This window comes from Phyllopteryx taeniolatus, chromosome 14 (assembly GCF_024500385.1).
Source record: "Phyllopteryx taeniolatus isolate TA_2022b chromosome 14, UOR_Ptae_1.2, whole genome shotgun sequence".
NCBI lineage: Eukaryota > Metazoa > Chordata > Actinopteri > Syngnathiformes > Syngnathidae > Phyllopteryx > Phyllopteryx taeniolatus.
This window is the reverse complement of record NC_084515.1, coordinates 11,554,176-11,581,695: the sequence shown is the minus strand read 5'-3', so window position 1 is coordinate 11,581,695 and position 27,520 is coordinate 11,554,176. Positions and strand designations below refer to the sequence as shown.

General features: G+C 42.1%; 1 protein-coding gene across 18 annotated transcripts in view; it reads left to right on the top strand.

The window, feature by feature from the left end:
- The first annotated feature begins 4,598 nt into the window (after positions 1–4,598).
- LOC133489426 (band 4.1-like protein 3) overlaps positions 4,599–27,520 on the top strand; it is a 38,628-nt gene continuing 15,706 nt past the window's right edge. For 7 of the 18 annotated variants that reach the window (XM_061798483.1, XM_061798482.1, XM_061798481.1 and 4 more), the window contains exons 1-13: positions 4,599–4,820; positions 14,804–14,982; positions 16,787–16,930; positions 17,777–17,881; positions 17,977–18,019; positions 18,156–18,231; positions 18,354–18,572; positions 19,742–19,829; positions 21,710–21,862; positions 21,942–22,039; positions 23,239–23,414; positions 24,782–24,972; positions 25,273–25,860. In XM_061798483.1, the coding sequence (XP_061654467.1) occupies positions 14,815–14,982; positions 16,787–16,930; positions 17,777–17,881; positions 17,977–18,019; positions 18,156–18,231; positions 18,354–18,572; positions 19,742–19,829; positions 21,710–21,862; positions 21,942–22,039; positions 23,239–23,414; positions 24,782–24,972; positions 25,273–25,860 (2,049 nt within the window). In that variant the 5' untranslated portion in view covers positions 4,599–4,820; positions 14,804–14,814. Of the gene's footprint in view, positions 4,931–14,803; positions 14,983–16,786; positions 16,931–17,776; positions 17,882–17,976; positions 18,020–18,155; positions 18,232–18,353; positions 18,573–19,741; positions 19,830–21,709; positions 21,863–21,941; positions 22,040–23,238; positions 23,415–24,781; positions 24,973–25,272; positions 25,861–27,520 lie in introns of all 18 variants that reach the window. The other 11 variants (XM_061798492.1, XM_061798491.1, XM_061798490.1 and 8 more) reach the window with 7 other exon arrangements.

Genomic DNA, 27,520 nt, shown 5'->3' with positions numbered 1-27,520 from the left:
CAATCAGAGGCTGAATGCTGCAGTGTACAGCAAGGAAGAAGATGACTTGAGATATGACAAATAAATAATCGGTTGTTCGATACGAAGTTGTCGCCGGGGCGTAACTGGCCGTTCAGCATGATGTTGTCGTCGGTTTTTCAGTGATGCAGTTGGTTGTTCGCTACGTAGTCGTAGACCAAGGAAGCACAATCCGTTGTTTTCTGTGAAGACCTCGAGAGAACGTGTGATCGTTTGCTTGGCGCAAACATTTTGTCGAGGGTAAGGGTGACAAAATGTTGTGGATGTGGAGTGCAATCGGTTGTTCGTACAAAGTTGCTGTTGTAGGGAGTGTGGGAAGTTGTTGACGGTGGTTTGGCAAAAAGTTGGTGACGGGTTGGCGATCCGTTGTTTAGTGCGAAATTGGTGTTGCGGGGGGTGTGATTGGTTCACTGCAAATATGTTACGAGGGGGTGCGATTAGCTGTCTGGCGCAAAGTTTTTGACGCGAGTAATTGCTCCTTCAGCAAACTTGGTTGACAGTAGGGTGCGATTAGAAAGTCGTCAACAGGGGGGTTGCAATCGTTTGTTCAGTGCAAAGTTGTCGACATGGAGGTGCGTTGGGTTGTTCGGCACAAAAATGTTGCCTGATTCAGGGTTAAACTCGGTCAAAGCTGTCAGATGAACAGCGGCACAGGAAAAGGAACAGGGAAGTGTGCGTATGCAGCTAAAAAGTGAAGACTTAAGCAGCCGCACAAGCTAAGCAGAGTGCACACATCACATGTCGGGTGTCGTAATGCTGAGCCAGCGTGCGCCACGAGGTTGATATGCGCACATACACATTTTTATCCCATAAGAAGACACAGGGCACATGAACACAGCTGATACGTGCACTTTTTTTTTTTTATTGCTCTTATCATTTGCATTTTCATGATTTTCGTCATCGCGGATTTGTGACAACTCATCAGAACAACAATGCTCTCAGAATACAACGTACAGTTGCGAGCAATTCTTTTCAAGGATGGTAGACATACAAATGAAGTGAAAGAACAGACTTTGTTGCGAAAATGATTTGAGGCAAGTGAAACCCAGCGTATCTGAGCTTATCTCTGTAAGGCAGCACCACCTATGATTGATTTGCAGTCAATATCCATTCAGGTTTTTTTTTTCAGGTGTTTCATTTTTGAGTGAAATTCATGATTTGTTGGTTTTGGTTTTTTGAGCACAAAAGTTTGATCATTTGCCATAAAGCACAAAAACTCACGCGTAAGATCAGAGGTGGACCGAACATCTTGTGCGTGAAGAAGGTTCCAACATTATTATTATTAGAAGTCAATTGTTTTGTGAACAACTGAAGAATGTCTGGTATGGTGGGATATATTGTGATCATCTACAACTGTACATTTTTAGTTCTTCCTCGAACCAGTCAGCCTAGCGCATGATGTTGCCTGCCAAGTCAAAGCAGTTAAGAATTGTTCACGGTTAATGGAGGCATCGCATCATAGTAATGACGACAATAGTGACATTGCGATACTTGTGCACGATGTCAAAGTGAAAAATGATCCTTTGTTTTTGCTTTGTGGGAATAAAGGAATATGTTGTTACCGCTATTGTCAGGCTGCAAGCAGGCCTCACTCTCCCTCTGGATTTTGACACGCTTGCTTAATGACCCGTGCTACAATTAGCTCGGCAGCGACTTAAGAATCACCTATTTAGAGCACGCCGGCCACGTCTCAAGGAATTTGCGCGCTAAACTGGAGCACGAATATGCCGTACGTCTGTATGTGCTGGCACGCGGCATGTCGGCAATTAAATGAAATAAAAGTCAAACGTTTGACCTAGTTGGGTCAGGTCCCCTGTGGGAGGCAGGAGGCAAAAAGGCACAAAAACACCTGCCTTGCCGTACTTGTGTGTCTTGGAAGCTCATTAGTAACACTTTTGAGTGCTTTGCAATATTTATGCGCGAGACATTCAGATCAGGTCATCAAAAAGCACGAGTTTCAAATGAAGCAATACAGTCTAAATGTCTCATTTCATGAATGTTCTTCACAAGAAAACATTCACGTTTAGGCATCAAACATGTGCGAGACGGAATCAACGGGGCCTTTTCTGGTTGCAGCAGAGTAGTGGACTCAAATCTGCCTCAACAATTTCACACAATCTTAATTATCAATGATCGATTAATTGATTATTATGCCCACTCGTAATAAAGACAAGTCTTTAATGACCAAGGTGTAACACAAGTGTAAAAAGCAATATTTTTTTTCAATGTATTTTCGGCTTCACCTTTTTGGATTTTGTAATATTTTTGTACTTTTTTCCCCCAACATTTGTTTAGTTTTCATTAAGTATTTTTGTTATTTTCTTTTTGTGTTTTATTTTTTTTAATATTATGTCATTATACATGATCTTATTTTTCATTTTTCTATAGAGTATACAGTACTTGTGTATTTTTCAACTAATTTCTTTTTTTTCCAAATTTTGATTTTCTTCCTATATTTGCTCATTATTCATTTAACTTTTCAATATAGTTATATATTTTTCAATTATTTGTGTATTTTTCACCCTAATCATTTTGTGATTAGGGTATATAATGGCCTGACTGCCACTATACATTCTTACTGGTCACGCAAGTGTAAAAAGAAGTTAAGTGCTGTCAAGACACGGCGAGGGGGGGGGGGGAAACAAAACTCAATCACTCAAAAATACATTGAATGGCAAAGGCATAATGCATGGGCGTAATGGAGGCACTCTCGTCGAGAGCTGTGCGGCGGTAAACCTCACTGCTTGACACCTCCAGGGACACACGAATGATTGATGGCCGCTTTTAGTTTGGCGGGGCTGTGTGCCTGCGGTTTACTTACATTTGCCAGCTTTGACTCAACAGTCACAGAAAGTGATTTGTATCTTATCATCTACTCCGAATGATCTATAAATTACTTTTTTTTTTTTGTATATACAGGAGTTGTTGTGCTGGTATTGTACTGAAGTTCCCAAGGCTTTATATTAACAAGCAACTTGCCTACATATGACACGCATATGTTAAACATGTCATATAAGTGTAATTACAATTAACAAATAAGTTAACCACTGTATCATAAAATGGAATAAAACTAAAATACAGCAAAACTTTTGAAACCCTTTGAAGACACCTGACATGGAGAACCTGAAGTGACATCATCATTTTGTGCTCATTAACCTGAAGTCTTGCGAGATTTGCTGATGACACACACACACGACGCTTTGGTTTTTGAGGCATACGTTTCCGATTTCAGTCCGACTTTTCCAACTGGGGACGTTTGTATGCGAGTCAGAATTTTGTGTGGTTTGCATCGTTGTACAGCTTTTAAATTGGATCTCGGGGTCGCCACAGCAAGTTACTTGCATGATTTGTTTGGCAACAGTTTTTATGTCTGATGCAACGCACCGATTCTTTATTTTTATTTATTTTTTTAATCCAAGTTTAGGACCCGCCGTGGCTGGGAATTGGGACACTGGCCAGGAATCGAACTCACGCCGTCTGCACGACTGCGACACTACTAGTGCAAACTGGCCTTCCATCCATCCATTTCCTATACCACTTATCCTCATTAGTAGTAGTGTCACACTCGAGACCGGTCTTGGTCTGGTCATTTTGAAGGTCTCGACTCCCAAAAGCCTTGGTCTTGACTCGGTTTTGGATTGGCCGGACTGCTCAAGACCAGCACTGATCTGCTATTCATTATTGTGATAAGGTGAAACACTTGGTAAAATAACAAATACACTACCTTCAATTCATGTTTCACTATCCCCTCACCACAATTACTACAACCTTTGCAGTGTTGTCACTGTACGCAGCTAAAAAGTGAACTGAACCAATTATTTATTAAAATGAGGGTTATTTAATGTATTGTATTATTATATAATTATATCATACTTACTACATGATTTACAATAAATCAATTTACAAAATATTCAATGAGGTGAATGAAGAAAACAAAATGTAAAAAAATATATATATTTTTTTTAAATTAACCAATTTTCAGGAAAACAAATCATGCAACAAATATTACAGGAACTCTTGCAAGTCTAAATCCTCTGTGGGCAGGGATTGAAGAATGGAGTGGGCCATATGTGACCTGCGGGCCACATTTTGACCACCACGGTATGACGTTAAAATTTTATTAAAACGTGTTATTACATTTTACATTTTTATTCATTCATTATTTATAATTAATAAATATTTAACAACACTTCATTTTACCAATATTGTTTTATTATATTATGTACAATAAATAAATGTACTAATTATGTAGTGAAATAAATTAACAAAACATTAGTAAATGAATTATTACATTTTAAATCAACCAATTTTAGGAAAAATGTAATGCAACAAATATTACAGGTCTTTTGCTAATGTAAATTCTTGGAGGGCCGGATTAAAGAGAGGAAAGTGTTATGTTAAATTTACATTTTTAAAAGGGAATGTATGGAAAATTACAACATTACTACTGCATCACTGAAAAATTTTGATTTTGATTAATTTTTTTTGGGGTGCATCCACTGAACGCAACAAATGCGACTCGTTGACGTCACTGGTTGCCTTTGGAACAGTGCTGTATCATTCCCTATAAAAATCAGCCTCGTCCCATTAATTGGCCGTGCGTGGGGGCGCGCGTGAGTACGCGCACGCAACGCCAGTGTGTGCGCACGTGCACGTGGATTTCCCACAATTCTCCTGTCGCTGGTGGCACGGCTTGCGTTGGAGGGCGGAGAGTCGAACGAGCGGCGCTGTCAGGGAACGCAAGTCCTCGCACGCCGCGTGCAACCCGCGTAACCAGCCCAGCGAGGAACGTCTTCGTCCTGGTAATGAAAAACATTTTGGTCACCTTTTTCATGTATCGTCACGGTAAACAATGGCGGGGGGGAGCTCGTCGTCACGTCAGAGGCGCCGCTTTCACGGTCGTGGACGTAACGTAGGTGACACGCAGCGATGTTTATGTCGGTAATAGCCGCGTTCAAATAACTCGTTTTGGGTTGTTTTCTACGTTGTGCTAACTAAACGTTAGCATGGGAAGCTAAAGTTGTCGTGAGGCTAAAGCTTCAAGAGACACTTAAAAAGGTGAGCTAGCTGCTTTGCCGTATCAGCCTCGAGGCGAGAGGGGGGGAAAAAAGTAAATGGAAAACAACTCTGGAGCTCAACTTTGGCACAAAATGACGCCTCCGGTTGTATCCCGTCGCGGTCGAGTAGCGAGGGGGGTTGGAATTTGGAAGGTTATCGACAGCCAGGACGGCACACATTGTAGGGCTGTTTTTGATCTGCACTGCGGGTAGGCGTGGCTAGGGTGACACTCATTCGGTGGGGCTGCTTTAGCATCCTCGCATCCCTCCACTAGCTGGTCTTGAGTCAGTGAACCAGCTGTCTTTTGAGACGCACACTGGCCTGTTGTTGTTCGACATTGTGGCTCTTGTTGGCCATTCATCTGCTTAACGAGTGTGTGTCTGTGTAGCTGCCTTTCTCTTCTCATTTTGTGGGTACTTTCAACCAGTAGCAATGATTTGCTCCATGTTCACCATCTACTGACCGATTACCTTAACGGAACCTCAACTTAGAAGTTTTTAGAGGCACGAGCGTCGCTCGGCCGAAGTTTTTTGTTTTGAGGTCCCAGCAAAAATTTGATCTACGAGCGTCGCAGCAAACTTCGCGACAAGCGGCACATAGTGAACATTTCTCCAAATAGATGCCAAGTTCTTGCTTCAAAGTCTTGAATGCCTTCCCAGTTGAAGTTTAAACATAAAACCAAGATAATTACACATTTTGTATTCAGTCAGCCCACGTAACAGACGAATGTCTGCTTGGTTAATGCTAACACGCAATGCGAAACACAATACACACGCTAACGAGCAACTAGCATCAATGTTAGGGTAATAATAACCCTTGAACAACAGATATTTGAACACAAACAGTGCAGCAACACGTGTAGATGGAGAATATTACTAGCAACATGACTAGATTTCCCCAAAATGACAATCTGTCAAAATGCTAAGTCTGGTTGGACTTTAATGCACCAATTCATAGGATGGGTTCCATAGAAATTGAGTTGTTTTTTGTGTGTGTCAGGGAGGGGGGGGGGAGAATTGCCTTTTTGTGGAATGTTATTGTGTTCATATTTCTAAAAGCTGGTCGAAAAATGCCTTCAAACTAGAGTACAACAGTATAACTTTATTTTTCAACATATGTCCTGGACCCTTTGGTTTCACCTGCTATTCGGCAAACTTCTCTGATTGGCTGAAAAGTTTCAGTTAAAATATCCACCAATAAGATTGCACAGGGCAAAATTCCAATGGGTTCTCCAAGTCGATGCGTCAAAATTGGCGTGATGCTTCAAATGGCATTACTTGACCTAAAAACGCCGTTTTAAATAACGCAGCATGGGGAGTAGAATAAGTACCTCCGTAATCCTTTTTTTTTTTTGGTCAATATATTTCTTAAAGGGGATTTTATAGGACTTTAAAGTGCTCATTCCATGTTTTTTTTTTGTAGAAAATTCCACAAAGGTGGAAGCCACTTGTAAAGTTGCAAATATAATAATAGTCACAGTCATGTATAGCAGTGGTATCAATTTTTTTTTTTGTCATGGGCCACACGGTAATTATGGTTTCTCTCAAGAGCCGCCATGACTGTGAAGCAATATAAATGTTTGGTTGCCTCATATTATTACATGTATACAACAAATTGAAATCAGAAAAATTGAAATCAGAAGGCAAGGAGAATAGTTTGTTAAAATATTGTTCAAGTTACTGTTAAAAGGTGTTTGGTAATGCATAATGTTTTTGCAATAGCTCAACATTTGTTGTTTGTTGTGTTAAACATAAATAAAAACAGAATACAATGATTTGCAAATCATGTTCAACCTATATTTAATTGAATACACTACAAAGACAAGATATTTAATGTTCAAACTGATCAACTTTATTGTTTTTAGCAAATAATCATTAACTTAGAAATTTATGGCTGCAACACATTCCAAAAAAGCTGGGACAGGTGGCAAAGAAGACTGAGAAAGTTGAGGAATGGTCATCAAACACCTGTTTGGAACATCCCACAGGTGAACAGGCTAATTGGGAACAGGCGGGTGCCATGATTGGATATAAAAGGAGCTTCCCTGAATTGCTCAGTCCTTCACAAGCAAAGATTAGGCGAGGTTCACCTCTTTGTGAACAAGTGAGAACATAGTCGAACAGTTTAAGGACAATGTTCCTCAACGTACAATTGCAAGGAATTTAGGGATTTCATCATCTACGGTCCATAGTATCATCAGAAGGTTCAGAGAATCTGGAGAAATCACTGCATATAAGCGGCAAGGCCGAAAACCAACAATGAATGCCCGTGACCTTTGAGCCCTCAGGCGGCACTGCATCAAAAACTGACATCAATGTGTGAAGGATATCACCACATGGGCTCAGGAACACTTCAGAAAACCAATGTCAGTAAATACAGTTTGGCGCTACATCCGTAAGTGCAACTTTAAACTCTACTATGCAACGCAAAAGCCATTTATCAACAGCACCCAGAAACGCCGCCAGCTTCTCTGAGCCCGAGCTCATCGAAGATTGAATGATGAAAAGTGTTCTGTGGTCCAACGAGTCCACATTTCAAATTGTTTTTGGAAATTGTGGACGTCGTGTCCTCCAGGCCACAGAGGAAGGGTGTTGTGGGGGGGGGTGGGGGTGGGTGGGTTGTGTTGGTGGAAGGGTGAGTGTTTTGGTATATAATGAGTGGTATTATTATTTTGGTTTTGGGTTTTTTTGTGTTTTTTTGGTTTTTTTTTGTTTGGTTTTTTGGTTGGTGGGGTGGGTGGGGGGGTGGGGGGGGGTGGGGGGGTGGGGGGGGTTTGTTTTTTTTTTTGATTAGGGTTGGTTGTGGTTATTTTAGGGGTTGGGTAATTTATGATTGGTTATATAGTTTATTGTGGATTTGTTTGTTGGTTTTATAAATGAATTATTAGAGGGGGATGGTAAAAAAGTGGATATTTATTGATTTTAATATGGAGATATGTATTAAGAGATGTGTTTTTTGAGTAGTTGGTTTGGGTGGGTTTGGGGTGGTTTGTTTGTTTTTTTGTTGGGGTGTTTTGTGTTGGGGGGTTTGGGGGTGAGGTCCAAAACGTTTATTGAATGTTGTTAAGAGAAAAGGTGATGTAACACAGTGGTAAACATGACCCTGTCCGAGCTTTTTTGGAACATGTTGCAGCCATAAAATTATTTGCTAAAAACAATAGTTGATCAGTTTGAACATTAAATATCTTGTCTTTTTAGTGTATTCAATTAAATATAGGTTGAACATGATTTGCAAATCATTGTATTCTTTTCTTATTTATGTTTAACACAATGTCCCAACTTAATTGGAATTGGGGTTGTAAATTGTTTTATTATAATGCCCCCTGGTGGTCAACGCCGACACACCAAAAGGAGCACATTGTCAATGAGCATTGAAGCATGGAATCATGATGCACATACTGTTAATTCTATATCCATCCATTTTCTTTACCGCTTATCCTCGCTAGGGTCGCGGGCTGCTGGAGCCTATCCCAGCTATTTTCGGGCAGGAGGCGGGGTACACCCTGAACTGGTTGCCAGCCAATCGCAGGGCACATAGAAACAAACAACCATTCGCACTCACATTCACACCTGCGGGCAATTTAGAGTCTTCAATCAACCTACCACGCATGTTTTTGGGATGTGGGAGGAAACCGGAGTACCTGGAGAAAACCCACCCAGCCAGGCACGGGGAGAACATACAAACTCCACACAGGCGGGGCCGGGATTTGAACCCCAGTCCCCAGAACTGTGAGGCTGATGTGCTAACCAGTCGTCCACTGTGCCGGCTTAATTCTATATATTCTATTTAATAATGTCATTACTGTATGTTTTTATAAAGTACAATACTGTAGAGTGCTATTTCTCTTTTTACAAAAGCAAATTATAAAATGTGTTTTTGGGAGGATGATCTAAGATCTATCTTTGGGATAAGAGTGTCTTGAGTTACGAGCGTGGTCGCGGAACGAATTGAACTCCTAAGTCAAGGCACCGCTGTACCAGTGGTTGACCCTCAGGGCCAGCAAGGTTTTCTCTGATGGGGAAAACACAATCAGAAGCATCTCAATTTCCACCATTTGCATTAATGTAGGAATGCCCTTCATTCATCTCAGCTCCTCAAAAACATTTTGTTACATTTTTAAGAAACTGCTTTATTGTGAGACACAGCAAAACCTTTTTCCACTAAGCAGCTGAGTTCAGCACTGTGTGTATGCATGCATTTCTTTTTTGCTTTTAACTTTAAATGGTCCCAAAATGGCTGATGCCCCTTTTTCAATGGCCTTTCATTGAAATGTCGCGGTATGTTTGTTGAAGGTGGGTGCGCTGTCGAGCTGAGTAAAAGAGACTTGTCACTGGCCTGTTAGGAGGGAATTGTAAGCATGTAATGGTAATAATGTTACGTAGCTGACCTCGCCAACCCACCACGGTGGAAACACAATCTAGATGGGCAGGTGGGGACATCAAGATATGCTGTGGCCACAGGAAGCTCGCATTGTGTGTATGATCAAAGTGTGTCACCTTGGAGTTACAATTTTATAGTTTGAGTGTCACAAAGATAAGACCAATGTAAAGTTTGCAAGTCATCCGCTTAGAGCCCTTTTGCTGAATCGCTGATATTTTTATGGTATTTGTTGCTAAGTGTGCATGCAAAAAGGGGGGTTTGACAGCTAGTTGGACGACCTTGTACTTTCCGTATGTGATATACGGGTCTCTCTTGGATCGAGTGTCCTGGCTGAACACTGTGATGACGAAAACAGATCTCTGCTTGTTTGGATATCTGGAATTGTTAAGGCCGGTACGACACTCCGCACTAAGCAGCAGGATGTGAAAGCGTAACCTGGGAATGTTTTCCTCAGGTCCGCTTGGAAAAGAAGTCCAATCAATTGAATGCCCCTGAAGTTGTAGTATTAAAAACAAAAGTTGGAACTTTGAATTTATTTATTTTTTTTTAAAATTGAACTACATGACATTACGCAAGACATTTTTTTTTTTTTTTTTTTACACTTATTTTAGATGGTGGATTAAGAAGAATATGGACCTGAAGTTACATGAAGTTGTCACTTTTTGAGGCAGAGTGTTCTGTTGTTGCATTCACACTTTTCAGTCTGATCTGGTACACCTGTGGAGGGTGTAGCTGGGGGGTTGAAACACTCACTCACTGCCATCCAAGGTGTACTGAACAGAAATGTGCTGTTGACAGTCAACTAAGATTTGTTCAGTTTGGTACGTTGCACATTTTTTTGTTGTTGCGTCAAAGAATATCCAACTTCTAACGTCTCACTTTCCAGTCTAATCTGGTCTCAGTGGTACACTTGTGGAGGCTTTAGCTGTTGTGGAAACACTCAAACATTTACCAGTTCAAGCAATACTGACCTGAACTGATTTGTACTGTTTCAATACAGCTCGGTTTGGTATGTTTCTCTTGGTGTTGCATCACTAAATATCAATTCAAATCAAATGTATAAAAAAGGTTTGGGGCTGGTGTACTGTACTGAAAAAATATTCAATAACATCGATTGATCGACTCCACTTTTATTACATTGAATAATAATTTTATTACATTATAATTGAATACAAACCATCTGTCATTGTTCAACCCTTAGTTTACAGTCAAGTGAGGTTCAACACTGTTGGATAAATTTTGGCATTACATCACTAAATATTCGACCCATCCAGTACCACTTTTCAGTGCAATCTGGTCTCAGTGGTACACTTGTGGCAGATGTACCTGTGGTGGAAACAGTCTTACCGAATGCAATTGTACGTTCCATTCATTTTGGTACACAGTTCATTTTTTGGCGTTGCATCCTTTGTTTCAGTCTGATCTGGTCTGCTTGTGGCGGATGTGGATGCAGTGGAAACGCAACTAGATTTATTGCACTTAATACAAAATATTTGGGAAAAAAACCCATAGAATTCTTACTTATGAAGTTTCCTTGTTGTGATCGTACATGATTGTGAATTTTTTGGTTTAATTTACAGCTAGAAATGTTCAAGGCCCGAGTATCGGCTTCATTTTAATTTGCGGTGTCCTACAGTAACGCGTCAGGAATGCTGGTACAAGTTGGAAAGTTTATTAAAAGTTGAATGTACTATTATCTTAATTAACTCTTACACATACCTTAGGCACTTCAAATTAGAAGCTAATGATTATTGTTTAAAAGCAGCTGCTTGCTGGTGCAATACGCTAGACTTTACCTATGATCGACTAATCTCAAAAGTAATTGGTGACTAGTAAACTATCAAAATAATCGTTTCTGGCAATCCGAGTCCAGTTGCACTGCTGTGTGCAATGTGGTCTCATCGTTAGGCTTGTGGTAAATTTGTACATGTACAGTCAATCACACTTAAAGATGGCGACAGTTTCCATTATCCCATTATTTCCCATGGGAATAATTGCTTTCCAATCCAAGCAAATCCAAGGTCAACCAGCAGCCCAATTCAAGATCAGAAATATTTGAACACCTCAAATTCAATGAAAAGTCTAGAGACAGTGACTGGGTATAAATGAAGATTCTGTGACAATCTCATCATTACAGACAAGCAAACAGGTTGTTTTGGACCAAACAAATCAATAGCGCAGCCCTCCTTCTGTTTCCAATTCAGGCCACTTAAAAGCACTTTGGGGATCTGGAAGCTCTCAATCCAAACGTCCAGACCCAGCAAGATGGTTTCCTGTTTCAGTGGCCGGGATTGTGCACGGCAGCTGTCGGCTCCCGGCGGCCCGTGTCGGGAGGGGCCGGCTTCGCATACGGCCGGAGTGACGTGTCAGAAAAATGCCGGGGATGTAGCCTGCGTGCGCCTCCGGGGTGCTCGTAAGTGTGGGGGGCGGGGGCCAGCTGTGTTGTACTCTGGCTAATGGCACTCGGCACAGATGGCCACCCCTCATCCTCTGCATATGTGACATGATCTCAAATGGACCTTTCAAAATGAGATTGCCATCCATCCGGCAGCAGTGAGGCGCTCTGTGACATTGATGTAATGTAGCCATACAATGTGCATAATAAACCTTTGCTCTGCTATTTAGACTTAAATATCTTCTTGATGGATTTGATCAGATCCTCTTGGATTATTTTGGCAACTAGAGAAGACTTAATGATTGCCCGGAGGATGCTTTGTTTCTATGTGGGAGACACGAATGTCCATAAAAAACAGAACATGTCCAAAGTTTGGGATTTATTTCACACCTACAAAAGAAGAAAAAGTGCAATGTGTCTATTGCAACAGCATGTCTGTGATCCCAGACACAAGGTAACTTAACATCGTTAGCTAATTAAATGTAGCCTACCAACCACTGGTTAGAAAGTACTATGTCCCGACAAGTGGTCAAGATTAGACTCTACTGCTGGATCACTTATCAGTTTGAGATGCGCCAGAAACTAATCTGATTGTCATACGACTGCACACCTTGTTCCCGACGTTTACTTCGCAACTAAAAAAATAAAATTCCCAATGCGATAAAGGTCCTTATTCCAAAATGTTTTTGGCACAATGCCCTTCAACCAAGCAATTTCTGAAAGTGCCTTCTCAAAGCTTAGACTCGATTTGACTTTTGTTGTTAATTGAATTGGATCGCCTTTCTCTCTTTATACTATCACAAAATGGGTCGTGAATGTGTCTTTCTTTTACACATAATGCCTGTAGCGGTCCATGCACAAGACGTCTTGTGTGCTTTGTTGCGTTCCCCCTGTGAGGAGCGCCTGTCACCAATGACTGAACGTATTGTTCCTCTCATTTCTATCGTGCTGAAATGCCCTTTTCCCTTTTCTCATAGTTCCTTTAAGGCAAAGGTCAGCTGTACTGCCATTTGGATCATGTGACTTAATCACTTCCTGGTACAAAAGCTTGTAAACATTATTTCGTAACCAACTTTCTACACCCTTACGAAGTTACAGAGTCTGGATATTTGAAAGCAACCCGTTCAGCATGTTTGGAGTGCTCCAAGATACGTCCACTGACTGAAAGCAATTTCAGAATTGCTGTAAACACTCGAGACTTTTGAGTGTTCTGTTCAGTTGCCGAGGTGGAATTGACTGCCGCTTTTAAATCAACACGGTTAATTTCTGCTCTGCTGGTTCATTTGTTTTGGTTGGGTTGACATGATTTTATATTCACATTTAAAATACAGTAGTTTACATTTTGAAGTTCCAACAGTCTGGCTAGTGTTGCTTAAGTGTTAGCTGATGGTAGGATCTGTTTGGTCTCGCTAATATTTGTATGAAAAGTGATTGTGTTGATGTTGTGCATTTGGAAATATTATGTATAAATTGTATTAATACAAAGATGAAGTATAGAAATGGAGACTCCAGTAAAGAACCAAGTCAGTACCAGCAGTAACCAGTATTATTTGGGATTGTTGTTGTTGTTTCAGTTTTGAACAAAGGTCTTTTTGCACACAGATAATCAACGTTTATTGCCCTTGACTTACTGTATCGCATTGTTATCGTACTGGTAATAGTATTGTACATGCATGCAGCCAGGCTCCTTGCACTTTGGTACAAATTCTGTAAGACCTCTGGACCTGTGCCGGAAGCCTGGAATGTGAAGGTCTCATAAAACATATGGCAGTGTCGTTAGTGTAAAAAAGTAGTAATGCGGGCCTCTTTTATTCTGTTTCTTCTAAGCCTATCATTTGAATCCTTATCCTTTGAGCGTTATCTTCTCAGTCGCTGTGCAAAGCATTTTTTTCGGGGGAACACCTCAGACCACAGTGCTGCCTTTGTTGATCCGGTGTCCCCGACATCCTCCCTACCACGGAATAAACAGCATCCTATAAATAGAGCCGAAGGGAGGAGGAGAAGGTCGGCTTCAGAATGGTAATCATCCACCACTAGCAACCCCGCAGCAGCAGATACCCACAAATCCTGCGTACATGCCCTCTGATCTCTCAAGCCCAGCCTGCGGGTAGTTAAAACCAGTGGGCCCCAGAGCGCCAAATACTATCTCATCGTTCTTTGGCAAAACATGCCGTCATGCGTTTCCTCTCATTAGCCCCGTTTAGGACGTGTGGGACGTAACGTGTCGTCGGTTTTCTTTTACTGAGCTGACCTTCGCACCCGAGATAGCTTTGTGAGGTCTCACAAAATGTCTGCATCTTTACACATCTCATTATTCAACACGAGTCGACAAGTATACAATGAATTCAACCACTGTCTTTAGAATCGTAAAAGAATTGCACACATGTAACACTATTTGATCACATACAATAAGTGTATGGCAGCTAGTGTGAGAAGCTAGCGTAGCTGTCTGCGTCTTCACTCAGTCCTCCTCCTTGGCAGACAGCACAAATGAATGGGACTCAAATGATCAGACATATCCAAATGAAAGTTCTTTTACTCACGAATAGTTGGTCAATACCGCCAGCTCCCTTTGAGTGCTATATGAAGCCAACGGTCATGGGAACCAAAAATACAAAGCAAAAACCTGCCAAAATAAAACAGATGGACTCAAATATAGGACAAAAAAATCCAATTCAGGGTCCTTTTGTTCACAAAAAGTTGGTCAATACTGGCAACGGGAACTGAAACAGGAAGTAGAAACATAAACTAAAATCCATAACAGGACTAAACAGCTACATCAACAGCGATATAAAAGTGTTAATTTGGCAGCTTTATTTTGAAATCTCTGCTTGTCTAGCTAGTCTCCATCAGGTTAACAGAGCTGAAACAAATGAGTGCGCCGCACTGTTTAAGTGGTCAGCTGACTCATCCGCTTTTTGCCTTTACCCTCCTCTTCTTCTTCCGCTCTAGCTTAATTTACCATGACAACCGAATCAGGCACAGACTCTGAGGCCAAGCAGCAGCAGCAAGAGGAGAGCACGGAGGCTCTCAAAGAGAACCTGAAAGCCGCTGAACCCGCCTCGCCTCAGAACCAGCCCGAGCAGCTTCCTGCCGCCGTGGGACACAGCACGCCGGCCAGGAAAGAACAGGTCAGAGCGCCCACTTATATCATATCCAGCCTGTAAAAGATGGCTCAGCCTGAGTCAATTGTGTCTTTTGTGTGGAAAAGTGGTCATTCTGAGCCTGCAGAGGACCACATGACAAAGTAGGGATGTGTTCGCGTTCCACTGGTTAATGATGATTTCCACACTTTAGTATGAACACTCGCTTATTAATATGCAGTTCTGACTTCTCTGGTGGAGCCTTCGAAGGAAATGTGGAATTGTGAAATCACCTGAGTGCATTCCATGGTTGTTAGGAATCCCCATAAGCCCATCCGCCCTCACCCACCAACCCTATGTCAAATCTTCATAGCAACACTAATGTTACAGAAGAGATCAATAGTTTTGTATTTTTACCACTCACAGTACAAATGCAGACTCATTAGGGTCATAAAATTCCAGTTGTTCAAATTCAAATGGGATTACATTGTCAATTACAGGAATAAATGAGAATAAGATGGAACAGTCACTTTTTTTCTATAAAGGGAAATAAAATGTAATAGCATTATTATTTTTATTGAAACATTTTTACAAATATGAAAAATGTTTTTTTACATGCATGTTTGCATTTGACAGCAAAATTATCATTTGGTTTGTATATGTAACAGTTTCTATAATAATGAAAAAATACACTACATTTCCAGTTAATTTTCTACAAAGGGAACTTAAATATTCTATCATAATAATTGTGACATGGGTATGTACATAGGTATGTACATGTAAATAGCACCACAAAACAAGTAATCAAAATTGTTTAAAAGAAATATAGACTTTCATTATTTAAAATGTAAAATGTCTTTTTTTTTTTTTTTTTTTTACAGATTTTATGTTGGCTTATGTTTGTAAAAAAAAAATAATAAAAAAACTGATTGCACAAACTTTTTAGTTAATAATGCTTATGGAAAGTGTCCTACTGAATATTTACTAAAATTCCCGGTTGAATGTTTCTACAAAATTTCCACCCCTTTGCATACTTCCTTCGAGTAGAATATCATGTGACTATATTTCTGATATCATTAGGTAACGTAAGACTATCTGCAAACGTGCTAACATGATGTACATTTGGGGCTTTTTGCGCAGCCGTCGCAGCTGGTTTGATGCTTTTATTTTATCATCCGTACCCGAACCGATCTTCTGCCAAAATGAAATGCACACTCCTGGTAACAGCGTTTGGTATGAGGATGTGGATTAACTCCCAGCTGTCCTTTTTCATATTTTGGCTGAAGATTGAGGAGAAATTCAAGAAGGATGACTTCTTTTGGTTAGTGTCCCAATTTAAACGGAGAAAAAGCCACTTGTTAGAGCGCTCAAACCTACTGGCCCGGGCCGTGTGGCTTTTTTCAGAACAGAATTACGGAAGGGTTGTTTTCATGGAGGAATAAAATATGAATCATCATTGGCTCATATCACATACGATAAAGTTCTCCCAGTTCGATACAAACTTTTTTTTTAATTTTTATTTATTTATTTTTTTTTTATTACTGACTTTTAGGACCTTGATGGTAGTTTCCATAACAGATCCAGACGTTTTGACCTGGACATGTAATTGAAACAGTCTGTGAATAATGTTTGATTATTAAGTAGTGTCAGGAGCTCATTTGGGGAAGTGGGCTCTAGTTTTAGCTTGCAGACGTGACAGAACTGGTGGTTTTGTTTAAGATGTCTACATGAAGCGTTTAGGGAAGGGGAAGCTGGACGGGAAGTCTGGTCTGTCGGGTCTCCAAATAGTATTCACAATGTAAAATCATTCATCCGGCGAAATATGTATATATGTACGATCTTCACCCGTCAGGAGACTCAAGAAGACGACCAAGAGTCCCGCCAGTCATCCACCAGTCGTCTGTCGAGGTCTCCTTTAAAAGGAGTGAAGAAGGTGAAGATCATGCAGTGCAAGGTGACGCTGCCAGATGGCTCTGACTACACCCTCAATGTGGAGGTGAGACCCAGTGAGTGGAGTTTAGGGCCACGGATGATGCCCTGAAAGATGATTAAAACATTTTTTTACTCATAGAGGCAGCACTTCATACAGCACACTTTGAGTGTGGCGCATAGACACATTACCATTACCAATCATTCATTCTAATTATCAGAAGTTGGTGCTGTTAGTTTACGCTAATCTGTTCGTTGAACAAAACTCAGTGCAGCTGTGCTTACCTTTTGGATAGCAGGGACGTTGCACCCGTGGGGGATGTATGTGGGCCTCCTCAAATTCTGCTTTTTACATAGGAACTTTCCTTTACAGGATGATCTCGAAGTGCTGGAAGGAAAAGTTGTTTGAATTCTAAAATTGCTTAGGTGTGGTGCCTTGATGCAGGCTTTAACCAACCTTTAGGATACGTTACTCCTGACCAACCTTTGCGCGAGAAATGGGAGATGTTCCCCACAATCCTTTACGGCAACGATATTTAAAGTAAGAAGCCACTGACAAAGTTAACTGAGACTACATGAGGACGCTCGAGAGTTTCACGATAGAGACTTGTGTCAGCAACACTAGCTGCTGCGCAATGATGTCGGTTGGGAAAAGTGGAGGCAAATTCATTTTAAACACTGCTTGTTGGCCCGACCCAGCAGATCAGGATTGAAAAATCCCTCTTAACACACCCCACACCAGATGATAATTGCTCAGAAGTCTTTTAAAAACAGCCAACAATTGGGCTTTGCTGATTTTGATCGGAAAGGGAGGACAGTGCTCAAATCAGGCCAGATTTTCCTGGTTGATGGCATTGGAAGATTAAATGCGGCTGTCGACTTTGTCGGTTACTCATTTATTCTCTACTCACAGAAGCGGGTCAAGGGCCAAGTTCTCTTCGACAAAGTGTGCGATCACCTCAATCTATTGGAGAAGGACTACTTTGGCATGACATACAGAGATGTGGAGAAACAAAAGGTAATTGGACCATAAATGACCCTGGCAAGGCCATGTCTTGGTGTATTTTCAGAAAGATGACTGTTTTTTTTTTTTCTTCCTTTTATTTTTGGCAGAATTGGCTGGATCCTACCAAAGACCTGAAAAAGCAGATCAGGAGTATGCGTCTTTTTAATTATGTCTTCATGTCGTTCTCATGCAATGCTTCTTAATATCTTTATCATCCCAACAATAAGATGAGACTGTAAATGCTGCTTGATTAATAAATCTGTCCAAACTTCCTTCTGGTTCTCAGCTGGTCCCTGGAACTTTGCCTTTAACGTAAAGTTTTACCCTCCAGACCCCTCCCAGCTGACCGAGGATATCACAAGGTGAGTTGACTTTTTTTCTTCGTGTACTCTTCGGTCATCAGTGGCACAATATGATAAAAAGCCCACCTCGTTATTTAAGTGACAGCCCAAGCTTTTTAACCCCTTTCTCCCTACCCTTGTAGATATTACCTGTGCCTGCAGCTCCGAGACGATGTGGTTTCGGGCCGCCTCCCCTGTTCCTTCGCCACCCACACCGTCCTGGGGTCGTACACAGTACAGTCGGAGCTGGGCGACTATGACCCGGAGGAGCTGGGCAGTGACTACATCAGCGAGCTGCGCTTCGCACCCAACCAGACCAAAGAGCTGGAGGAGAAGGTGATGGAGCTCCACAAGACCTACAAGTGAGTGGCATCAGCTGTGTGACAGGAGGCAGTCATTAAGTATTTCCTCAAATAGTGCCTACTAGAATAAATAAATGCTGCACCTCAAATGGACACTTTTATTTATTTATTTATTTTTTTATATATATAAATAGAATTGGTGCCTGAAATGATCTTTTACAATGACTGTTACGTCATGTGTCAAGATCGATGTCATTACCACAAATCGCACCGCCTTCATAGCAGACGTGGCATCTGTAGAGCTGGGATTTACAGTAGGGTTTAACATTTCATGAGTGATTGTAAAAAAAACAAGCAAAACAATCCGAGGTCTGCTGACAAGAAGAAAAAGAAAGTTGGACAGGAAGCTTTTAGTGTAGCTTTCGACCTGAATGGAAGAATAATAATTTTTTTCTCCCAACAATAAAACTACTCTCATAATATTTTCAACATCTCCCTATAACGGGACCAGCAGAGGAGGATGCTATATGTAAATGTCATATTTCCTCAAATAGTGACCACTTGAATAAATAAAAGCAGCACTTCAAACAAACGCCTCCTTTTGTCGTTACAAAAAATGTATTTGATATTGTTAGAAAAATGCATGTCTATAAAAAAGCCCCCCCTTCAATAAACAACTTCTCTAATGGATGCCTGGCACTCAGTTGAATAAATAAACAGCCCCAGCCACTATATGAGGAAATACTATGACTAGTAGGTTATCGTGTTGCAATTCCCTAGGAACAGAAACATTTTAAGTTGTTTGATTTTGGTAGCATCTTCTGTGATACTGCTCTGGAAGGCAACACATCTTCCCGAAAATTGGATTTGTCTTTCCACAAACAGAAAAAAATGCCATCTGTTGTTCGTGTGAGCGTCATAGTCTCTCTGCATCACAACAATTTCAGTAATTTGATGCAGTCAAGGGTGCACCGACGCGGCACAGTGGCAGTCAGTGTGAGGCTCTCACTAGAGGCCGCCGTTGCTAAAAATGGATGCACACACAGCTGCTTGGTGGAGATTCAGCTGAAAACATCCATGAACACAACAAGAGGAAATTGATTCACTTTATTTGAGGCAACTGAATTAGGTCTGCTTCCTGTTGGAATTGATTCAATTCTCCAGTGTTTGCTGTTCAGTGTTTTCCATACATACAATGTTTCTTTTGTATGGTGTTGTCGTCCAATCAGGGGGATGACGCCGGCCGAAGCCGAAATGCATTTCCTGGAAAATGCAAAGAAGCTGTCCATGTACGGTGTGGATCTGCACCACGCCAAGGTAACCAGAATGCTTCAGTTTATAGTTTTATGCTTGCTTTTGTCACTGTGCGCAACTGGAGGGGGCTCATTCATTCATTTATTTGCTCGACTGCAGATCACCATTTTTGGAATAATGTTAAACAGTGTTACGAGAATATTACAACTAACGTCAAGTGAACCACTATTGGGGAGAAATGTCAAGAAACAAGGAAGGCTGGGCGGCTTTAATACTCTTCATCAATAAACATGGATGCTCACAACATTGTGGATCAACAGCACGTGAGGCATAACTAGGGAGACTGCATGCTTAAAATTTAGAACAAGAGCAGTCCAGTTCCCATATTTCAACCTTTGCAGATTACCAAGACCTGGATGACGAGGACTCTGCATCTGTTGAGGAATCAATGTGAACTTTTACTTGATCTGGCAGACTGGTTATACGCCTGAGTGGGTGCTGCTCTTTTGGTTAGCAATGAGTCCAAAAGAGCTCAGCAATTAACTGTCACAATATTCTCACAATTTACATAAGCAATTAAACGTTGTAATGTACCATCAATATCTGTTGGACAAGTCTATTTTTAAAGGGCTCCCGGAAATGGCCGAAGTGACTCTAAAATGCCTGCTTCAAACTAAAATGGCCCACTTTCTTCCTAAGTAACGTAAGATCATCTTTCACACTGAGAAGGGAATTCATTTACAATATGTGCTATACTTGAATTTATATGAAACACTATTTAAATGTACCTCCGAAGGAGCTCCTGTTTTGATTAGCAACCAGTTCCAATGTGTTCACCAATTGAAGTATATGTCTGTGTGTGAATGACAGGCTCTATGAACTGAGGTACAGTCTTTTCCTGCCTATTCGTGATTAGCTATTCAGTTATTGGATGAAAAACTCTCCTTTTCCCTGTTTTTGTGCTCAGGCCAAAATCCTGTCTAATAGAAAAGTAGTGCTTTGCTGTTATCTTGTGGAATCTGTGGGCAACTATAAGCCTTTTAGGTGGATCAATTGCATATTTTTGCTATCATGACAGGACTTGGGACCCAAATTACTGTAAATAGTTAACTTTTTTTCTGATAAGGGGAAATGGGAGTCGTCGATTTGAAGGTGTTTATCTGTCCTAAATGGATAACTTATGAAAAGCACCTTGAGACACATCCATTTGACGCACACTTTCAGTAGTCATGGCTGCCACTGTGATGCCTCACTCGCACCACCGCCACTGCTGCTGCACTGCTGACTCATCATTTCACCACTTTTTCTTTGGCTTGCGAGGGGAGCCAGTTGGCATCTTTGAGACAACTCCATTAATCACACATGCATCTGTTATCAACAGTCAAAGTACAAACAAGCGAGGGATTATTGCATTTGCAGATTTATATCAGATGAGGGTAGCAAATAAAGTAGCCTGGATGAGACAGAGTGAGCGTCATTGCCCATTGTCCAGTACAGTATTATCTTGTTGGTAAATGATAAGAAGCCATGCAGCATATCAGACCAGCCCTCCCTCTTTTGTCTCCTCTCTCACGAAATGCAAAGTTGGTAGGGCGTCTCTATCAAGGCATGGCTCGTGCTGAGGGAGAGGTAAGCGGCTGCTTATTGTGTGTACGTGTGCTGTTTCCACATGTGCATGTGGTTGAACACACTTTTCAACATCCCTGTAAGACTTCCCGCTTTGGATCGGCTCTCCCCTCGCAAATGGCTTCCAGCTGAGAGCGTAATGTCATTTGCCATTCTTGCTTAGGCGCCCCTCCAGTCCTACAATGAGGTAGCAGAACCATTTGCTTGATTCCACTCACCACCTGCCTGCTTTGCCCCAATAAGATGGAGTCAGTGCTGTCTCATACAGAGTGTGGTGCTGTGTGCAATTTACCATCCCACGGCGTGTTTGTTTTCAGGACTCGGAGGGCGTGGAGATCATGTTGGGAGTGTGTGCCAGTGGTCTCCTCATCTACAGGGACAGGTTGCGCATCAACCGGTTCGCTTGGCCCAAAATCCTCAAAATCTCCTACAAGAGGAACAACTTCTACATCAAAATCCGGCCCGGCGAGGTAAATTACGGTTGAAAATAATATTATCAAAATCTTTGCACTTGTTTTAGCCAGTCTGACCATAGTTTTTGGTCTTAAGTTTGAGCAGTTTGAAAGCACCATCGGCTTCAAGCTTCCCAACCATCGTGCTGCCAAACGGCTGTGGAAGGTCTGTGTTGAACACCACACCTTCTTCAGGTAAGACTTCCAAGCAAATAGACAATTCTTGTTTGGTTCGTTGCTACCATATGCGCTCTAAGACCATCTTTCAGCACTCATATGGCGTCTATTCAGTCAGCAGTGCAAGAAGCTAACGTAGGAGTCTTAATCTCCAGCCTTTTTGTCAAACAGCACAAACAGATGGACTCAAATGCTTGACACCAGTCACAGAAGATTAAATTAGCCCTTTGTTCACAAAACGTTGGTCATTACCAGCCTTGGCTGAGACTCCTATCATGCCACCAGGATTGGGAACCAAAATAAGATGCAAAAACATACATAATAAATCCAGTATCAGCACAAACAGATTCATTCGAATGCCCAAAACCAGTCGCAGAATATCCAAATCAAAGTTTTTTTGTTGACAAAAAGTTGGTCAGTACCAGCTGTAGCTGAATTGCCTATCATGTGAACACGAACTTGAAAATTACAAAAATAAAACTGCAGTCTTGACTCAAATACACATCATCAGTTCCATAAGATCAAAGGTTGGTCAATAACAGCTCTGGCAGAGAGTCCGATCAAGTCAATGGATGTGTGAACCATAACAGAAGGTAGAAACCTATTTTAAAATGCACACACACACTGAAATCAATGCATGACGCCGGTCACATGATATGATATCCAAGTCAAAGTTGTTTTGTTACCAAAAAATTGCCAACAGGAATGGGAACCAAAACCGCGAGTAAAAATTTAACATAATCTAGTCAATACCAGCTCTGGCTGAGAGTGCAATGAAGCTAATCGGAATGGAAAAAGTAAATAAAATACAAGCTGACCAAAATAAAAACAAAGGACTCTAATGCATGGCACCAGTCACATGATGTCCAAATCAGTATTTTTGTTCACAAAATGTCTGTCATTGTTGAAGTACTTGGTCACTGCCATGGTCTTTCTACTTTAAATGAGTCCACTTACTTCACAAATTTAAACAATAACTTTTGAGTGGATGATGATCTTTTTTTTACCACCATTCTTTCAGGGGAAAAAACTTAACAAAAGCCAAATAAAAAGTAAGACACTGTATTGTCTTGCATTTTTGGTTTTGGTTTTGTCCCAAATGAGCTTGTCCTTATGGTGTAGATGTGAGTAATGAATTAACACAAGTGATTCCAGTGCATGTGTTGCTTTCACCATTACTCATGTCTTTGATTTGTAACATGTGTAACCTTTGACAGGCTTGTGTCCCCAGAGGCACCCCCAAAGAAGTTTCTCACCCTCGGTTCCAAGTTCCGCTACAGCGGCAGGACACAGGCCCAGACTCGCAGGGCCAGCTCGCAGATCATTCGACCCGCCCCCTTCTTCGAGCGCGCCGCCAGCAAACGGTACAACATGTCGTGCAGCTTGGACGGAGGTGAGGTCACCGTATCCGACTTATGGCGAGTCATCAAACTTTGTTGCCAGACTCATGCCACATGCAATGACGAAAATAAAACGCGTCCTACAGTATTGGATTGCACATCTGTCTGGTTCATGTGGGTCAAATTTGGATGCGACAGGAGGAAATCTGTAGCTCTTTAAAGGAACGAGCCAAAATTGGCCACTTCAAACGACTCATGATAGACATGGCCACTTAATTACATGTTCCAAGTTGAGCACGCCTGAAATATTTAGTGAGTTTTTGAATAGAACTTTGTGTTTTATGGTGAGTTATCAAACATCGCCACCATGCTCCACCCATACAAAATTTTTACAATTTAGCGTCACCTAGCTGTCTAACGCAAATGGACAATACGACTTAGACAAGTTTGTCACCAAAATGGCAGCCTTCCTGAGTCTTCAGTCAACCTGCCACGCTTGTTTTTGGGATGTGGGAGGAAACCGGAGTGCCCGGAGAAAACTCACTAAGGCACGGGGAGAACCTGCAAACTCCACACAGGCGGGGCCGGGATTTGAAACCGGGTCCCCAGAACTGTGAGGCAGATGTGCTAACCAGTCGTCCACCATGCCTTCATAAATAAACAAATTTCATGTCGTTTTGTCTTAGTTATCGAACTTGGTTTCTGTACTCCGCCCACATGAAATGACGAAAACTCTAAATTCTTTAAACCAAAATGTCAGACTGACTGTGTCTCTTAAGGAATGTTCCCCCCCCCCCCCCCACTTTTTGATGAATCTACTTGTATAAGACATGCCAACTAAATTTCATGTTGTGAACATGCCTGCAAAATCAGGTTTTTGAGTAATCTTTTTTTGTTTTATGGCGATTCATCAAACTTTACTGCTGAGCCAAAACCCCATAATATCTGCAGGTTTGCATCACCCTTCTGTTAATTTAATATGGTTAAAATTTGGTTACAAGTGGACAAAAGCTCTCAGACTTTGTAGTCTTTGAAAAGACCCCTGGAAATGGGGAAACTGACATGCATATCCAACCAAAATAGCTGACTTTCTGTAGGTCATCAAACGTTAATGCCATGCTCCGTCCACACGCAAAGATGAAAACCTCAAATACTTGCAATTTAGATCCCCTATCTGTATAGCGCACACAGTTCACATTTGGGAGCAACAAAATCTTTAGGTCAAGTTTGCTTTTGAGGGAAAGTGGACCTAAAATGGCTGACTGAATTGCATGTTGCTAAGGGAAACTGGTATCATGTGAGCTGCTGAGCCTTTGGCCATTTCACCACAGTAATGTTCCCATGCTGATAATAGAATGGTCACAAACGGACGCCAGCTCCTGTCCAGATCTCATCAGTTTTTTGTCCTCGTGTCTTCCAGCACCCATCACGGAGAACCACGAGAATCTGATGAAGGACAGCGACGGCGCCACCAACGCCAGGGGAGACATCATCACGACGGTAACCACCGAGAAGAAGGCTGAGGAAGAGAAGGCGGAGCGGGAGGATGCCCGTGCAGAGACGACGGAAGCCGCCGCTGGCACCACGACGCCGCTCAGACAAGAAGCGAAGGTAAACCGCTGCCAGGCAGCAGGCCCGGTGTCATGAGACAAAACAAGTTCGAGAGGGTGTGGTAGTTTTCTTTATAATTTACAACTTTGAAGTTTTCAAGATCTCCTAGTGGCTGAGGGAAATTTCCCACTTGCTTCTAATTTAGACTTTGCTTTTCATCTTCTGTGTGCTTTACTAATTTGCTTTTTCCCCCCTGTCCTTCCTTTTTAACCCCACACTTTTACTCGTGTGCTCATGCGTATTGGCCTCCTTTCCCCATTGCCACTCATACACGCACACACATCCTATCCCCCCCATCAGTGCTCCTCCCGCGCGTTCACCACCAGCCCCCTCGGCTCTGAGCTCTCACTCCCCTCATCGCCCGTGTCATCAACAAAAGTGCGGCGGCGGCGCGGGGAGAACACGCGAAAACGGGCCTCGTCGGTGAGCCCGGCAAAGGACAGCGCCGGCCGCCGCCGCCAGCAGGCACGCTCAGAGCGCCAAGCGGCCCTCTTGGCGGAGCGGGCCCTGCTGCTGTCGGCCCGCAAGCAGCGGTTGGAGCAGAGCGGCAGGGCGCGCGGCGGCACCCTCTTCTCCTTTTCCCTGCACCTGCCCGACCTGTCGGCCGTCTTGGACGAAGACGGCTACCTTAGCTTCCCCGACCTGTCGGAGATGCGCTTCCTGCCAGAATGCGCGCAGAACTTCGTGCCCATCAAGTCGCCGTCGCTCATCCCCTGCTTCCTCTTCATCTTCTTCTTCCTGCTCTCCACCTCCTTTTCCGTGCCCTATGCCCTCACCCTCTCCTTCCCCCTGGCGCTGTGCCTCTGCTACCTGGAGCCCAAGGCAGCCTCGCTGACCGCCTGCATAGCCCAGGGCTACCATGACCATGACAGTTCAGAGGAAGAGGAGGTGTGTAAGAGTTGAACTCCTTTAACGCCTGTCCCGTAGGCCGCTCTACTGTCTCGCCAGTCCAGAGCCGACCTGGAGACTTGTGTTGTCCCAGTGTCTGTCCTACTTTTAGAACCTCATGCTCTTCATCACTCCTCATCATCATCCAGCAAAGTCACCATTTCATGTTTTGACTGGCTTAACGAGAGGGTTAGACACTGACAGGCAGCTTTTTTTTTTTTTTTTTTTTTTACTTTAAAGGAGACATGCTATGCTTTTTTCACAATTTAAAATAATTCCCAAGTGTCTTAACATGTCTGGGATATACTTTTGTCAAACTAGCTCAAGCGACAAGAATTATCTTACACAATTCTTCTAGCCTTGCTGAAATTTGTCAGTGCATCTTTCGTTACCATGAAGACCAGGGCGGCGCAAGGGTGTTGCCATGAGGCAAGTAGAAGTCTGCAGAAGTATGGCAGTTCAGTGTGTGAAGAAAAAAGCTGGTAAAAGGGGACCTCAGTTTGCGTCAGTTAGCAGACGCTACCACGCTAATCTGTGGTAACACTTCAATTCTGCTTGCCTTTCGTCTTAACCTACAGTCCCCTCCAAAAGTATTGTAACGGCAAGGTCAATTCCTTTATTTTTGTTGTCCCACCCACTTTTCAAGTGAGCACAAGTATTGGAACATGTGACTGACTGGTGTTTCTACTTGTGCAGGTGTTGCCTTTTAGATTGATTGCTTAATCATTAGCTAGTGCTTGTTTTTGGCTTTCGGTTTTACCTGTGAAAACTGCATTTGTTATTAAGCAAACATGAAGACCAGAGAGCTGTCTATGGGAGAAAAGCAAACCATTTTGAAACTGAGATAAGAGGGAAAATCGATCAGAGCTATTGCACATACATTGGGCATAGCCAATACAACAATTTGGAATGCCCTGAAAAAGTAAGAAACTACTGGTGTACTGAGTAACAGTCATGGAACAGATCGGCCAAGGGTATCAACAGCAGTTGATGACAGAAACATTGTGAGAGCTGCAAAGAAACACCCAAAGACAACAGTTAATGACATCACTGCCAACCACCACAGGCCAGGGGTGGAGGTATCACGATCCACTGTTCGAAGAAATATACAGGCCATACCACAAGAGGCAAACCACTCATCAGCAAAAAGCCGCAAAGCTTTTGGAACCAAGTTTTATAGACTGATGAGACCAAGATGAACCTCTACCAAAGTGATGGAAAGGCCAGAAAGGACCTGCTTATGATCCAAAACACACAAGCTCATCTGTGAAGCATGGTCAAGGTAATTTCATGGCTTGGGCTGGCATGGCTGCTTCTGGAACGGACTCACTAGGCTTTATTGATGATGTAACACATGATGGTAGCAGCAGAGTGATTTCTGAAGTCTACAAAGCCATTTTGTCAGCCAATTTACAGAAAAATGCATCCAAACTAATTAGGAGAAGCTTCATCATGCAACAAGACGATGACCCAAAACACGTTAATTTAATCTTGTCTGTTCCAATACTTTTGCTCACTTGAAAAGTGCATGGGATCAAACAAAAGGTTGAACACATCTAGATGTAAATAGCATGAAATGAAAGCTGAAATTCTGAACTTTTGTCACATACATTTTTTTATTTGAAACCCAAATGTGTTCCGTATACAACAAAAACAAAAG